This window comes from Dysidea avara, chromosome 11 (assembly GCF_963678975.1).
Source record: "Dysidea avara chromosome 11, odDysAvar1.4, whole genome shotgun sequence".
Taxonomy (NCBI): Eukaryota; Metazoa; Porifera; class Demospongiae; order Dictyoceratida; family Dysideidae; genus Dysidea; species Dysidea avara.
The window spans coordinates 5,638,430-5,656,607 of NC_089282.1; the positions used below are offsets into that span (position 1 = coordinate 5,638,430).

The window sequence follows — 18,178 nt, forward strand, 5'->3', positions numbered from 1 at the left end:
GAACACCCTTTCCCCCCAATTAGTTCGGATAAGGTTCCACTGTATTATGATTATTGTTAAAGTGAGCATCCCACATAGTCATTCTCAAGATGTATTCAGCATACTGCAGCAGTTAATGACCAATTTTGGAATATATTACTTGACTTGTTTTGTGGTTCTCACCTACATTGTTGACATAACAATTTTTGTTGCTGGGAGACATATAAACTAGGAGGGACTAATGGTTATAGCATAATGGTAAACAAGCTACACAACAGCAAAGGAAATTTTAATTAAACTAGCATTATTGGATAGTTGATAGATAAAAGTAGAAGACAATTTGTAGTATTTCCAGTCCTGATTGTTTGAGGATAAGCACATTAGCTGCTATAAACATGAAAAAAGCAAGACAGACTAAATTTTAACATGTAAACTCATTACGCACCTACCAATGTGTTCCCCCCTTGGATGTAATGTCTGTAAGTGGGGCTTTTCAAGGCGAATTGACATGAAACTGCTGCTTCACTATGGGGCATTTGACAATCATTCATTAAACACCCAAGTATTTTTTCTACGCTATGTCAAATCCCCCACATTGCAACTGGAGCCAATGGTGGGGATTTGACACAATAGGTTTGTCCTACCATGGGGCATTTAACATTCGGTTGTGCCCACTATAGCCCTATATATGCCTGAGGGGGAGGGAGGGGTTAGTAGGGCAATACATTGATATGTGCATTGTATATAATATGGTGTATCTACTGGGGTAAGTAGATTAAGCCTGTACCTTGCGGGCCTAAGCATGTTCCTCTCCTGCTTTAAAAAATAATCTTTTATTGCCTGCCCCTAACTGGAGTTTGCCTGACACCTTCAACATCACAAAAAGCTGTCTAAAATGGTTAATTTAGCTTTGACTATTGGCAAACTACAACACTCAACAATTATATCAGAGTATACATAACTCTATATATCTGCCCAGATACTATATAGTAGGGTCCATGGTTGTCTCAGATCTGCTCATATTATTATCACATCAATCAATTGATGCATAGTAATTACGGCCTACTGTATGTACGCATTGAGCTGAGTCCTCAAAAATATTAACTCATTTGTAGTATTGACTTACTTGCTAATCATTCAAATGCCTGACACATTATTTATAGCCAAAGTTTTCACCATACATTATAGGATATAGCCTATTAACCTTTCCTGAACTGTTGGTGGAAGCACTTGTTTGCTCTTGACATCTTTGTTGTCATCACCAACCATCTTGGTTGGTTGAAATGTTGAGAAAATATCCTCTTTCATTTTTAGCTGTTTTCTCAGGGTTCAGCTCAACTTGTTCGCGGTCTGACCCACGCAGCTAGAACAAGCCAGCTACGAGGCTCTGGCAAGGGGGTGTCACGTCGGCTCACGCTGTAGGTAGATCTGCGACCGCGGTCCCAGTCTTGACCAATTTTCACCTTGACCTTTGACTTGCAGCATTTATCATCGTGACTTGAGCATTTCTTGTTGAACTTTTGACCTCCACTGATTTCTTTATTTTCCTATGCGCACCTGCACTTGTAACCTAGTATGATACTTTCTTAGTGCGTGCTACCAGCAGCTGGGAGAGAAAAATCATTATAATTACGGCGAAATGCCTGTTGGACCAATAAAACATCGAGTAAAACATCTTCTTGGAGATCCTTACTTCTTGAGAGTTACGTATAATTCCGTAAACTTGACAGTAGCTACGTATAGTTTTCGACTGTGGGTTTCAAATCTTCCATATCGTCTTGATCCTTGACCCACTGTAAGAGCTATTTTGTGGCCTTGACTGTTGACTTGAAGTTTGACCGCGGTCGCAGATCGATCTACAGCAAGAGCCTGAGTGACACCCCCTTGCTCTGGCCTACATGCACAAGCATAGTATATATTCCCAGGAAGCTACTATGGCATGGGAGATTCCTGTCTAAAAATACGACAGTAGTTATATAGCCGTTTACAATGACTTAACTATACACGAACTTACCCGGGAAATTTGCTGGGAGAATAGTGTGATGAATTCAGTGCCGTCAGGTTTCATGTCCATTCCGAGGCATACATTCAGCAACAACTCGCAGCTGATTCGGCTTCACTTGCCACGCACAGATTTCGACTACACTAGTTATATCACCAACCCACTGCTTCAGCAAGAACAGTTCAGACTGTAGCCTCGACTTTGCCGGTTCTTATCTTGCGTGAAGAAACATCATGCGAGATATCACGTGAGTCCCTGTGGAAATTTGAACATTATTTTCAGTTTGAATGAATTTTCTCTGAGCAAGTCACTTTTAGTAGTGCTTCTAAACACTGAACTTGGAAGCTTTTGCTACTAATTTAGCTAGCTAATCTGTTGCTGAAGCTGTTATTATGCATGCATCAGGGGCGGATCCAGAGTTTGAAAAGAGGGGGGGGACCTTGCTGAAAAACAGCTGAAGACCAAAAAAAAAAAAGGTCACAACAGTAATAGCTAGTTATCCTTTACCAAATATAGCACGTCTGTTATGTAAAATAAAATCCTATATATACATAGGTAAGCTCTATACACTGCCTCATTAACATTGTGACTGCTTTATTAGAGTAATTGACTGCTCTATTAGAGTATCTCGATCTTGTATGCAATTTCTTGAATGGGGGGGGCATTTGCCCCATCCTGGATCCGCCATTGTGCATGCATGCAGTGTCTCCCATAGCACTAAGCGGCCGCAGGAGTCATACCAACAGTGTGACCTTCACACTTCTGGATTTACAGTGTATGTAATATAATACCTAGCTGTATGTTCTCTAGTCAAACAAAAGTAGTGATATCCTGTGCCAAAAACAGCCCAGCTGTAAAAAAAGGCGAGGCCAAGAATGCACAACTACATGTTCATGGAGTAACCAAAAGACATGATATCAAAATCTGGCCAAGAAAGCATTTACAGTATAGGCACTTTTGTGCATTCATTTTCTATATGCTTCACATTATCACATCCAGCTAGCTGTACATGTGTGCTTGCAATATAAACAATACTACTGAGTTGATAAAAGATATTACACTGCATTGTTACTAAAATTAATAGTAGTATTGTTTATATTGCAAACACACATGTACAGCTAGCTGGATGTGATAATGTGAAGCATATAGAAAATGAATGCACAAAAGTGCCTATACTGTAAATGCTTTCTTGTTTGATATCACGTCTTTTGGTTACTCCATGAACATGTAGTTGTGCATTCTTGGCCTCGCCTTTTTTACAGCTGGGCTGTTTTTGGCACAGGATTGTTTTTACTATTGTGGAGTACTAATTTGGAACAGCTTATTTTGTGGCATTGATCACCTATCAAATTTTAAGACATAGTTTAAAAGACTGTATTGTTAGTACTGTGTTATTGTTGTTTATTTGTTTGTTTGTAGCTAATTTTCATTTTGTTTTGTGTCATATTGTGTATTTGTATTGTTACTTTTGTAGGGCACTACTAAAAAGCAGCTCTTTTTAGCTGATGTAGTCTCCCTTTAATCATAAATCAGTTATCATGCGTGCATGCTTTTAAAAAGGACATGAGTGGTTTTGACACCTAGTTAGCTACATATCAAAAAATTGCATGCATACTTTACAACATCATATAGTTGGTGCTTTATATTCATGAATCTAAATGCATACAATATTATAGTGTCAAGTTATCCATCAACATGGACCATCTAACTATGATTCCGCCCAGTACACATATGTTTAACTAGAGTGGCGAAGAAGAATTTTACAAGCTGAGTTTACATATTTTTTGATAGCATTCAGGGTATCATTGTACCTTATTTGTAATCATGATACCATTTCTGCTGATTAATAGCAACACTAGCTGACTTGCCATTGTAACGGACTTTGATCTGTCAAATTGTGAAACACTTAGTTCTGTTCACCTTGAACAACTTTTTATTGTTTGTCCTAACCTGATAAAGTTAAATTCAAAGCAAAAATTGTATGGGAAGTTTCAATGAATTACTTGCTATTGCTAGTTGTCAACAGAGTCAACGTATTAACACTGGTGGAAGTTACGGGAGATACTGAGTGACTTGAAGTTGCAATAGATTTATGTTTATCGACGCATGTCTGCTGTCTGATCCTGGGATCAAACGTCGCCCTTCAAAACCCGAGGACAAAGCTCTGGGACATATATGGTACAGTAGTTCACATTAGTCCCTATCGTCGATACTCGATCAAGACCCAGGGTGGACGTGTACTGATACGTAACCGAAGATTCCTAAGACGTCGCACTCCAGCATCTCTGGATGCATCTGAGAGGAACCCACACCAGCTAGACGTCTCCCTACCACACGAAGAACCTAATTCAACAGGACGCAACCGTCACAAACCCGAGGGGTCCGACACTTCGTGAAATCTCGTACGCTCCCTACAGTAGAAATCAGAAATCAAGCCTCTAATCTCCGTGTTTCTCGGTAAATTGGAGAAGATTTTCCGTAAACTATAGCTTGCGTGGGCGGAAAACAGCAGAAATCAGTCTAGAAATCAGAAATCACAGTAGAAATCTGGAAATCTCGTACGCTCTTTCCGAAGTGTCGGACCCCTCGCACAAACCATCCCAGGATCAGACAGCAGACATGCGTCGATCAGACCGGCCGCACAGACCACCGAAACGCCTGATAGAAGACCCTACTTGGCACTAATATCAGCATGTGTGACTATCCAGCCACACCATGCTTGGTGGGGGGATGTAAGAGACAGAACACTTATACAATATATAGGCACTACGCACACACGTGACTATTGTACACACACGCCCACTTGTATCACGCCTGATAGTGTTTTAAGATTGCGTATGTTTGATTGGATATAATCACGTGATCATCCTTAAGGCCTCGTGTTCCGCTTCTTGACTGTTCTCCACAGTTTACAAGTAAAATCTTTGAAATTGTACCTGCATTTAATTTGCAAATATCACATTTAGATCCAAGTGAGTGGTACGTATGTGAGCTTTTTCTGACCCTGATGATTACCACACACTGTTGGTATCTTATTTCCTGTCACTAGGCTGTATCAAAACTCCCCAACTGTGATACAGAATATATAATTTCTAAGGAACTCAAATGCTTGAATTTAGTGCTCCAATCATAACTGCACCATTCTCAGCAAATATAAACGTAATTTACAGCGATGTATATATATATATATATAGAATCAATTACTTTCATATACCTTCAAGGATGCAATATCACTTCATGTTAAACTGGAGCATGTTTTTTGTTGTGGATTCACAAAGGAATGGCTGTTCCAATAGACTCTCCTCTGCTTTTAACATTTCATGTCATTTCATGTGACTTTTATCTATAAAGTTGAGTTCAGCTTAAAAGAAAAGGTTTTCCAATAGAAGGTTGTTCAATTGCAGAGGATTTGGTGCTGAACAATTGTTTACAATGCTAATCTAAAATTGTTAGTAGTCATTACAGATGTCATAATCATCTTTGTTGATATATACAACATATTTGGGGTTGTGTGAGCATGTTTATTTATTTATTAAGGCTTTACAGTACAAATGCTGAAGGTCTGTAGGACACCTGGTCCTACAGCCTGTTTAAAGTTGTATATGCGTGGCATAGATACATAATATTATTAAAGTGCACTGCATAGAGATTGTGTATATAGTTTGCAAGTATTATCCAACCTATGTCTATGAAGGTACTGGTGTAGGGAGGGAAAGCCAATTTGAAATTTATACTTATTATAAGCAGGAACCTATATTAAACACACCAATAAGTTTGGCAGCACAAAAGTAACAGCATTAAGTACAGCAAAATGTAATTCATCTCTCGGAAGGATTTACAGCAGGGGCGGAGAAAGTAGTTGATATGAGGGGGGCTGGGCTGACCCAGACTTATCTCTGGTTTGGTAAGGTGAGACCAAAAAAAAAAAAGGTCACAACCAACTCACAATAGCTCACCAGCTACGCATTTATAGCTGATAAACTACATTAAAATCCTTACATAGCTCGCTTCATACTCATTGCTTGATTAGAGCGACTGCTCTATTAGAGTATCTCGATCTTTATCACGGTTTTCAGCCCCACTCCAAGAAGGATAATTTCGGTGTGATATCACTCTGGGGGGATTTAGCCCCCTACCCCCCCCACCTTTTCACCACCTATGATTTACAGAAGGAGCATGAGCACTCTTTGAGAGTTGAAATACTCCAATAGAGCAGTCAGCTAATTCTAACAGAGCAGTCAAGTATAATTATTATACTCTACTAGAGCATTCTGTTGAAAATAACGAAATGATGCGGTGTTGAATTTAGGGTTTGGAAGGAATATTTGCATACTGTGTAGCATTAAAAAAATTAATGTCATAGTTTATCACTGGCAGAGATCGAATGGTGACAAAAGTTGATGTAATTTGTGATATCAAAGTGAAGTGAAGGATTTGGATTGACTTCATGAAAAAGAGAATGATACAAAAAATCATAAGTGTACATTAATGGCAACATGTTAAGACGTGTTTTGTAGTCAGATAGATAAACAATCATTTTAGTAGTTCAGTGCTTAATAATTCTTTCTAAAATGTAGATATCACAAAGAAGATAAGGGTTCCATAAGGGAAGCAAAAAAGTAGCGCTAAGTACAGTTTTCTTTGTTGGCATAACAATTGTTTGGCTAAGTATATGTCTGAGTATATAGTCATAAACTTTAGCTGTAATGTGATTTTTCCATGATAAGTCAGTGGATAATGTTGCGATGATGAGTGTGAGTGGTGCACCAATGGACTAGGAGGTAGAGAATTTTACATTAAAGGAAAAATTTTATGAAATTACTGATGTAAAAGAACTTCCAATTTTCTTGGATCAGACATACTGAAGTGTAAGAGAGTCAAATAACTCATGAATAAGTTTGTGGCATAGTATCATCAACAAATAAGTGCATTTGGAAGAATGAACTGATGAGAATATTAAGTACTAGAATTGCAATGCTGGTACTTGTACAGTGCCTTGAAGCTTCCTTGCTAGTTTGCATCTAAATGTATTGTTGATGAAACTGTTGTCACAGATGATAGTAGTCTTAAGTGACTTGGTTGGCAGAAAGGCTGTAATTGTCACTATCAAAGCCAAAATTAATATGTGGCCAAATTTTACAAAACCGATCCAAATTGCACATCAGGCAAAATCATACTAACAAGACCAGTGGATAGCTACACTATTATATTACTCTCAGTACTACTCAAACTACTCGAGGCTGGTTGTAACATATGCCTTTTCTGGGTGGTGTGGAGAGCTCAAATGGCAATTTCCGGCCTAGTGAAGGGTCTGACTTGGTAAAAATCAGTGGTATACTAATAATGTTGGTCAGACATTTTTTCTATTGATTTTGCTACATATCAGCCACTAAGAAACCAACACAGCCCTGTAATCTCATGTCCCCGCCCTGCCACCCCCACCCTCTTCCTCTTTTTGAGTATTCGTGGTACCACTTTGCTCATCCAATTGCTCAGATTTTCTATCTTATTTGGCAGGAAACTCTACAAGCAGCTACAAGTATACTGGAAGTGGGCTTGAAACTTCTAATGTGCGATTTGGAACGCTTTTTCAAGATCTAGTCACATAGTGGTTGATGGTTTTCACCTGTGTTGTATCTTTTGATCAGACCATAAAACACTACTGAGATATTAGTCTCAATGCAAGCCCAGGTTCAGCACCATCACTTAACAATTCTGTCTGCTCCTTACTTTGGGGATGGTTTACAGTATAGTGTTCTATTCCTAACATTTTACAAAATTAGTGCCTCTGTCTGATAACAATAACTGAGCAACACAGACAACTTTCATTCTGGTTGGGCGTAGCCATTTCACAAGTATAATATATAAGCTAGTCTTAAAGGCAATTTCCTCTAGAAGTAATGGGTAATTTCATTAAGTCTACCCTGACTATATAATATCTGTTAGTCTGATCTAGGTTCTCACTACCAGACACTAATTCAAGGTACAGGTTCCTTCTGCACGGTGTTTAGCACAACTCACATCAACAACTGGTTGACAGACTTTACACTGGGATTATAGGTAACTAACAGGTGACACACTTTCTCTGACAACAAAAACTGATCAGGACATCATCAGGTGCAACTAGCCTGATGTAAATAGTAGTAGTAATTACCTTCATACCAAGAACTAATTTCCATGACAATTTGCCATCTAAACATATTGACTTCTGATAGCTGTAACCTGCTCTGAAAGGTTCAGTGGTTGAGGTCAGAATTTGAAGCTATGCTATAGAACACATCTCCTCTCAAAAGTGTGATATTAGATCTAGTAATAACTATATAGGAACTCTCTCAATGTTAATAATATCCACTCAATGGATTATACTGTGAGAATCATCATTAATCACATTATTATCACCAGAACCGGTTTTAGAGGACTTGGATCTGTGCTGACTTGCTCCAGTACTCTCCATGTTTTACTTCTGACACAGACAAATCAAGTGATTTGGACTATCACTATATGTATAGCATCTTTGTTGTTCTGCTTTTGTTGGGTGCTTCCTTCTCTGACTTATTCTTGGCTTCCTGTATACGTATGCCAGCTTTGAGATGTTGAAAATGAAAAATGACTTGTTAAGGTGTGTCTGCCTATGGTCTCTCAGTTTTCATCAAACACTACTGCTTGAGCTCATTAAACTTTATTTTCTGTTCCTCTTGCTTTGGGAATGAACGACTAACATAACCAGTGAGAGATGTTTCTTATACAAGAAGGTCTGCTTTACAGTTTGATGGAATCACCTGCTGTCACTGGTGCTCAGAATTACAAAGTTATAGAATTGTGTTTACAAGTAGCCAACCCAGTCTTGAACACTAGTTCTTCTAATCAATCTACAAAGTCTAAAACAGGCTAGTTGGAATTATAGCACAAGTTACCTAAGTCTGGTTACCTGGATCTAGCCTTTCCTCAGTGCCTTAGTAGCAGCTTGGTACCCTCTGATTGTAACAGTTTCCATTCTCGTGCTACTTTTCCTCAGCCAGCTGTATAATTGATTTTTCAGGTGTTCATTAATTCCATCTGGTAAGGTCAGTGGCCAGTCTCTGAATGTTATCTTTGCATCCTTAGAATCTATGTGTGGCATCTTTCTTCAATGAGTAGTACAACAAGCCTGACTTTCATTAGTTATAGCGCTAGCTATATAGTTGGTTCAGGCTTGCTACTGCTAGTTTCAGCATTGATCTGCTAACAGAAAGGACAATATTGGTTACCTGATAGTACACTAGATTGACACTTAAGAGGTACATTGATAATTAAGCTGTTTCAAAATGCCTCTGAGAGTGATTAACAATTAAGTTATGATCAGTAGAAAACCAACAGACACGTTTCGTGATTTGTGTAATTGTTTCACTGACTGAGTAGAATATTTAGTCTCTCACCATTGTCAAATGTATGTAGCAATCAAGTCACCTACTCTCAGTGAGGGAAACTGAAGAGATAGTTGGTTTAACAGCTGAACTTACACAGTTTTGTACCTTACTTCAAAAGGAGAACAGGAAGTTGCTCTAAATGTAGAGCTAAAATCAAGCAGGCATCAGTGAAGTAATTCAATTTAAGGCTGGGCTCAGTAAGGTCAATACGAGGGTATACTATTTATTTATTTATTTATTTTAAGGCTTTACAGCACAAGTGCTGAAGGTTTTTAGGACACCTGGTCCTACAGCTTGTTTAAAGTTGTTATATAAAGTATGTTTGAAAAGGAAAATGCTAGTAGGAAAACTGTCAGCAACTGATAGAGTACGACAATAATTACCACAGAGATGTATGCAACTACTCAAAGAACAGTTACAAATGAGGTAACAGATTGAAATTATAAAGTCTGCTAGTAAAACTACAAAGTTATTAGCTATTAAGAATATGCCTGCTGAAATAGTTAAATCTTTTTCTACAGGTACTACAAGGCCTGATGTTTCATGTTCTCACTTTATCATTTCGAGGGCTTCAACATTGTCAGACAGGTAATGTATTTGTAAGAATAACAACATCAGCTGATTTTTCACCTTTATAATGTTTGCTACAGCAACACTACCTGTTAAGTTTACCTTTACAAAGTGTGATAACAACAAGCGATTACCCTTTCAAATATAGACAGTACTGCAGCACTGTTTATGGGAAATTAGTTGGCAGTAGCAACAATGACTCAACCATTATGACTAGCCATATATGCCCAGGGGCAGATTCAGAGTTTGGAAAGGGGGAGTGCACTTCGCTGAAAAATTGAAGAGCAAAAAAAAAAAAAAGTCACAGCAATAATGGCTACCCTTTACTAAATGTGTTTACTATAAGTATATAAAGATCCTTATTCATAGCTTCATAGTTAAGCTACACTGCCTCATGAACACTGTGACTGCTTTATTAGAGTGACTGCTCTATTAGAGTATCTCAATCTTTTATGCAATTTTTTTTGAAAGGGATGAGGGGAGGCACATGCCCCCTGTGCTCCCCCCCCTGGATCCGCCACTGATGCCTCCTACAAGTCAGGTAAGTCAAGGCCACTTGCCTACTGCTGTATACTATATGTCTCCAGGCAAGCCTTCTGAGTAACCCAAAGGAAAAGCTTCTAATCTCCTACATGCACCAAACTGTGTAAAGTGTTCATACACTAACAAAATCTAGAATATGTTTAGGGCTATTTTGTTCAACAAACTTCATAGCCAGAGCAAAGTGTTTCCTAAAGCTGTCAACTCAGTTTAGACATAATACCATACCCTGTACAATCTCATATAATGTATCCATGGTATACTTTATAGTGCAATCTCATTATACATTTATTGCAGTTTACATCTAGACAATTAAGTATCATTACATCTGTGTATATCTCTAACAAGTTTCAATGATTAACTATACCTTTTCATGGCTACAGTCAATTTCAGGTTGCTTACAAATGCAATCGAACAATTTGCACACGCGATTGCTCAAACACGTGAGCTGCTTCCTTTCAACCAAGTCCTTTTCACTAGCACAACTACATGTATTATTCATTTTCTAAGATCGTTAGACAATGCCAGGGGCATACTGAGGTAGTTGTTCAATACATTAAAATGCTGCACATAAGCATGATCATTTTTGATCATGTTCAAAAATCACGTGTGCGAATTGTTTGATTGCATTCGCAAGCAACCTGAAATCATAGCACTGCATTAAAAACACATTCTGTTAGATTCTGTACATCCTATATTTCAAGATTACCAAAACTACAAGGTCTCATAAGTTTGCAACTCATAAAATAGCTACATGCATTGTATATTCATTTTATTATACAACATATACATTCAACTATTCAATGGCAGACCATATAGTATAGATAGAATTTGCATGTTTCGTGCCAACAAATAAATTGAATCATTACATAATTGAAAAAGTAGCTCACTTAATGTGCATATAGCTATAGTAGTCAATTATATCAAGATGATGACGGCCCGAATGCACTTCCTGTTATTGAACAATACAAGATCTTGATGATTCTTCAGAACCCTTAAATGTATCTCCACCTGATTCTTGTTTGGCTTTTTTTACAATCTGTCATAATAAAAACATCCTATATAGCAGCTAGCTGCATAGCTATAGCTACTTCTACTGAGTCATGCATACATCAACCATGCACTGAGGTCCCCAGATAATGCACACTTGCATGCATATGGCCATGTTTGCAGGTTACATACTAGCATGTCAGTATGTTTAGCTACTCACGTCATTGATTTTAGGACGATTCCCTTTGTAAATCTTCTGACCGTTCACATACACCTTAAAAGTATCTGTCATTGCTATTGGAAAAGATACGCAGAATAAATATATTGCTGGGCAGGCCAAGTGGGGCAGGCAGTACAGCTGCTATGCCCAAACGATGTGGTTATCTTACCGTAATCTTCGCTTCTTTCCCAAGAAACCTCTGCATGCTGGACTACTTCTTTAACGGCGTCTCGGATTTTTTCACAGGTTGTATCACATTCGGAACTGGAACGGATCCCATATGTGATATGCACCACTACTGAAGATATTCCTGCCATCTCAGTCGTACTTCAAAAGCTCTAACCCCTCGAACAAACCTTAATAACTGTAGACTGAATATGCGCGGTCCTTGATATGGTTTCCGGCACGTGACTCACGTTAGATTTAATCATTGATTGATCTGATTGATTGAACTCAGTTGAATTGATTGATTGATTGGTTGATGACACAAATTTGAGTTTGGTTTCTGCAGTCACCTCGGTGCATGGACCCCACTTATCCGGATTTTTGGCTAACCGAACAACGGAAATGACTGCTCTATTAGAGTATGACTGTTCTATTATGGTAGTTGAAAATACTGACAAATTTTTTCTTCATCCTATTTTAAATTCACAATTTCAGAGATACGGACTTTTCAGACTGATGGACCACCCCTGGTCGGATAGCTGTGTATTAGCATCATTTAAGCCGGTATTTGTATTTTAATTAAATATCTTTTTTTCTGGTGTGTATATTTGTGTTGTTGTGTATTTTTGTATGCTGTGTACAGGTCTCCACTGAAAATCAGCTTAAGCTGAGTGGACTCCCTGTTTAAATATTACAATTACAATTAAAATTAGTGAACATGCAACAAGATGCCAAAACAAAATGTATGTTGTATGTGCATATAATCATTGTCACAGTGGATATACAAGAATTGTGAATGATTTTCTCAGTGCCCCATGTAATTTCACTACCACATGTATTTCCCCCATTATTAAAGATATACTAACCATTATTTCAATGAAATACTGCATGAGGATGTGCAGTTCAGTTTCAAAATTGCTGTACTCATACAGTATACCTCGTGCATTCTCATGTTTATTAATAATAAGAATAATTGAGAGGCTCCACTATTATTAACTCTTGTTAATAACTTTATGGTGAAAAACACCAATGGTCTGTTGGCAACATGTGCTAACAGCCAAAAGTACAGTACATTACAACATTATTCTTATACACTACATGCATTGTAGCTATATATAGCCAAGAGAAGTAGGATATGTGCAGTAAACTCTCTGACATTAGTGTTTGCAGAATTTTACAAGTAAGAACTGAGTTGAACCTTGATTTAAACTCAAGTGAACTAACTATACGTATATGTGTACACCTGAAGTGGACCAGATTCTTGAGGTTGTTACTTTAGTGGCAGATCCAGAGAGGGACATGTCCCCCTCCTTTCTTCCTAAAACAACAATCCATACGAAAGATCAAAGACACTCTAATAGAGCGGTCGGTCAAATACTCTAATAGAACAATCACCATATATATGTATGAATCCCGGCTCCACATACATAAAAACTTACCTGTATGCAGCACCAATTAACTCATGGGCACACTTGCTAGATGGGATTTTTCACAGATTGGTCACTAATTCTATAATTATGACAATTTACTTTAGGCTTATAACTGAACTTATACTGTCACTGATCTCTACATGCAGCTGTGATATAGGATATTGTTAATACTCATCAAATACTGCACCATTCTCAGCTGATATAAACCTATAAGTATTCATGATTTGCATTATAATATAGAATCAGCTATTTCATTGTTACTAATGCCTTCGTGAATGCCATATCACTTCACAGTAGATTGGAGCATGTTTTTTTCTTGTATACTCAGTGAGCTACAAAGGAATTAATAGTTATTCTGATAGCAAACTCTCCTCTGCTTTTAACATTTCATATCATTGCATGTGCATCACTTTGCCTATGAAGTTCAAAGAAAAGGTTTTCTTTAGAAGGTAGCTATGTTGTTAGGATTTAGTGGTGCTGAGCAATTCCTTACAAATGCTAATCATATTGTTAGAAGTCATGGAATGTCACATCATCTTTGTGGATGCATTCATATTTTAACCTGTGTGAGCACATGCATATGTATGGAATAGATCATAATATATTGTATAGAAATTGTGTATATAATATCAACAGGTCTGGTTAATACATTTTCCACCATATTGTGGCCAAAAATTCTGGGCGACAAAATGCCCATAATAGAGAGGTTCCACTGTATATCCAACCTGTGTCTATATGAAGCTACTCAGGCTGATTTAGCCAGGGGAAAAGGGAGGGGCTGGGGTTTCAGCAATCCACCATTTGAAATTTAGCTTGTTACAAATTATAAGCAGAAAACTATTAAACACACTAATAAGTTTGGAATCACAAAAGTAACAACAATATGTACAGCATATGTAATGTACAGAAACAAAGTTTACATTCAACTAAGGAAAGGATTTACAGAAGGAACACAAGAGCCCTCTTGAAATAAATATAAATACTCTAATAGAGCAGTCAAATATAATATTATACTCTGATAGGGCATCCATATAGTAGACTTTTCATTGTGCAGAATATATTTGTAGACTATAGTTTGATCAGACATATTTTGCAGTCAGATAGATACACAATGTATTAGGTAGCTTGGTGATTAATAATTTTCTCTAAAATGAATGTCATAAGGGGAAGCAATAAAGGAATTGCTAGTGCCACTGAAGTAGTTTTCTTTTGTTAAGATACCGAGTGTTTGGCTAAATGTGTGTCTGAGTTCTGTAAGCTTTAGCTGTTATTTGATAAGAATGTTTTGTCCATGATAAATCAGTGGATAATGTATGTACTAGTCTCTGTCAAGGAGCTCACCAATACAGCCTAGGAGGTAGAGAACTTAGCATTAAAGGAATAAATTATGAAAATAGAAGTTCAAATGAAAGGCATTGGAGGAATGAATTGTGAGGATATTCTAAAGTGGTCCAACGATACTAAACTTGTCATGTTGGTACTTGTACTGTCTTCAAGCTTCCTTGCTAATTTGCTGTCAACTAAATGTCTTGCTGATGAAAGGGACTACTCTCTCTGTAGTTACTGATGTTAGAAGGCTGCCATTATAGGAGGATGACTATCAAAGCCAAATATCAAAAATTGATGATTTTCACTTGTTGAACTGTATTATGTGTTTTGATAAATCCATAAAACACCACTGAGATATTGGTCTCACAGCAAGCCCAGGTTCACTTTTCCTGAGCATCATCTTAAGACTTCTGTTAAACTTCTTAACTGCTCCGTTAATTGGGGTTGGTTTGCAGTAGTGTTTAATTCCTCAATTCATGGAGATTAATGTCTTCATCGACCTCCATCTGATAGTAATGCTTTGGGGTCTAAAGGTATATATAACTTCATCAGGAGGTTGAGACATAACTGGCTGCCTAGAAAGACAGTCAACATGTAAATTCTTTTAACAAGAGTAATAAGTACGTCATAGGCATCACTCCACCATCTTGCATGCCTTCTAGTGAGGTTTGGTGCTCCTAGAATAGTCTTAACTGCAGCATAATCCATAATTATGGTAGTATCACAATAACAGAAATAGCATAGTTGTATGGCTTCAGCATTAGAAATAGATCTACAACTGGATGAAGCCTCTGATCTTGATACAATATCACACCCAGTTACTTCCAGTGGTTTCTAGCATATACCTTAACGTAGAGGTATAGTAATTACCTCAAGAACTGATCCATTTGCCCATCTAAACCTAGTCTTACCTCAGTGTCTTAGTAGTAGGATTTCTTATCCTGACAACAGTTCCATTCTTGCGTTGCTCTTCCTCTCAAGTAACTATCCAGCTACTGTACATCATTGATTCTTCAGGTGTTCATTATCTGGTGTTCTCTTTAAGATCAGTGGCCAATCATTAAATGTTATCTTTACATCGTCAGAATTTATGTGTGGCACCTTTCTTCAATGAGGAGCACAAGCCTGATTTTCTGTAGTTGGTTTACTGCTAGCTACTCAAGTAGAGCTTCAGTATTGGTCTGCTAACAGAAAGGACATCGGATATTGTTGGTTACCTGTAGACTAGACTGCATGACACTTGTTGGTACTTTTGATAACTGAACTTCCTCAAAACATCTCTGAGAGTAACATAAGTTATGAAACTAACAGACATGTTTCACGATCCCAAGTGTGTTCACATAATTGTTTCAGTGACTAAGCAGGGATAGAAACTGCATGTCATTGAGGAAATATTTTGGTCATTCCACTGTTGCTAAATACAGCAAGCAAGTCACCTACTCCTAGTGAGGGAAACTGGGGTGAGGAAAGGATAGTTGCATGGATTAGCAGCTGAGCTTACAATTACATTTGTATAATTTACTTCAAAACTTATGAAATTGGCTCTAAATGTAGAGTTAAAATCAATGAGGGGTGAAGTAAAGTAACTCAACTGAAGGCTGAACTTAGTAAGGCTAATGAGAGGGTATTAAAACGCTGGAAGAAAATCTGATTAAGCGTGACAATGTGTTTACCAGAGATAGAGAAATGAGGGAACAGTTTCAAATAAGGCAACTAGCCAGATTGAAGTTATCAACATGCAGAAGCGCAAGTGAAGCTACAAATTGAGTCATTGGCCATTTAGTAAGAGTATGCTGAACAGTTAAAGTCAATCTCTTTCTACAAATGCTACAAGCAGTGATAGCTATATACTCAGAAAAGGTTATCAGGAAAAGGCCTGATATTTCATTTTCTCACTTACTTATTTCAAGGGCTTCAACATTGTCAGCTAGACTCATACTATAGAGGTCATGCATGTATTTTGAATAACAAACATCAGTTTATATTTCACCTGCTACAACAACACCACCTGATAAATTTATACCTTTATAACAACAAGCAACCTTTTTCAAGGAGACAGTAACACAACACTTGTATATATGTGAGATCACTTGGTGCATGGTAGCAATGACAACCATGATTAAGCCATTAGCCATAAGGGTATAAGCTTCTGAATTGAACCCAAAGGAAAGGCTTCTCCATACAGTAACAAGCACACATGGCTATATCCCTATAACAAGTTTCAACATAGTGATTTTCATCATTGGCTAAGCACAGCACTAGCTGCATTAAAACACATATTCAGTTGAATTCTGTGCATCCTACATCTCAAGATTACCAAAAATACATACAGCATATAGCCTCTTGATCTTTATATCTCTACAACTCCCTTCACACAAAAGGACGTAAAAACTGTATTCATTTTTAATATGACATAACAAGGTATACACTACTATTCAATGGCAGACCATATATAGCTAGAATCTGCATGTTTCATGCCAACAAGATTATGGTCTTTTCAGTGAAAAATTTCTGTTAGTATATATAATTGAAAAAAAAAAACTGCATGTTCATAACATTAGTCAATTATTAGTCCCCATATTTCCTATTATAGAATACAGCAAAATCTTGATAATCTTCGAGGTCTCCTAAATGTATCTCCACCTGATGCTAGTCTGGCTTCGTTCACAATCTGCCATAATAAAAAGTAAGTTATAAGTATAGTATAGCTATATTGTAGTTAGCACCACCAGGAGAGGGTTTCTGGGGTTTCCAGAAACCCCCTCTGAACTAGTGCGCGCCCCTACGATTCGTCTGGGTGATAAAAATTCACAAAGAGTTAGTACATTTTATGGCTCTTTCTATTGGCAAAATTTCATACTTTTACCTTTGAAATCACCTTCACAGCATTGAAAAGCATGTAGTGAGACTAGTGACCTTTTTTTTTTTTGGTCTTCAACTTGTAGCTAGGCTGAAGTTGCAATTCCAGAGAACCAGAAACCCCCTCTGAAAATTTCTAGATTCGCCCCTGACCACTATGTCCATGCATGGTCCCCAAGCAGCATGACAATTCACACTTGTATGGCCATGTGTGCAGGTTATATACTGAGCAGCATGTTTGTTTAGCTACTCACTTTATTGATGTTAGCTCGGATGGTAGGAAGATTCCCTCGGAAAATCCGTTCATTATTCAAATGCACCACAAAGTAATTCCTCGATCCTAGGAAAAGGTACATATATTAACTGGGCAGCTGCTATATTCCCAATACAAGTGATTATCTCTTACCATAGTCTACAGAGCTTTTATCCAAAGAAACCTGTGCATGTGGTACTACCTCAATGATGGCGTCTCTGAGTTTGGTATACATTGCATCAGATTGGGGGCTGGAGCGGTCTCCATATGAGATACGCACGGCTACTGGAGACATTCCCGCAGCCATCTCGTGCAAGTCAGTCGTACTTCAAGCTTTAACCTCAAACAAACCCTCGAACAAATCTTGTAGGCTTCGTTGTAGACTATTTATTGAATGGGCGCCGGTCTTTGATGTGGCTTCCGGCACGTGACTCG

At 37.8% G+C, this 18,178-nt stretch overlaps 1 protein-coding gene and 1 long non-coding RNA gene across 2 annotated transcripts; both read right to left on the bottom strand.

Moving 5' to 3' along the window:
- Positions 1-11,236: 11,236 nt before the first annotated feature.
- Positions 11,237-12,102, bottom strand: LOC136239397 (uncharacterized). Its single transcript, XR_010693443.1, has 3 exons — positions 11,877-12,102; positions 11,708-11,781; positions 11,237-11,536 (listed from the first exon to the last, which is right to left on the bottom strand). It is a non-coding gene; the product is annotated as an uncharacterized lncRNA (long non-coding RNA).
- Positions 12,103-17,101: 4,999 nt separating this feature from the next.
- Positions 17,102-18,155, bottom strand: LOC136238375 (uncharacterized). The gene is made up of 3 exons (XM_066028818.1): positions 17,897-18,155; positions 17,745-17,830; positions 17,102-17,302 (listed from the first exon to the last, which is right to left on the bottom strand). Exons 1-3 carry the CDS (start codon positions 18,048-18,050, stop codon positions 17,219-17,221), a joined length of 324 nt encoding a protein of 107 aa, XP_065884890.1. The 5' UTR covers positions 18,051-18,155; the 3' UTR covers positions 17,102-17,218.
- Positions 18,156-18,178: the final 23 nt, after the last annotated feature.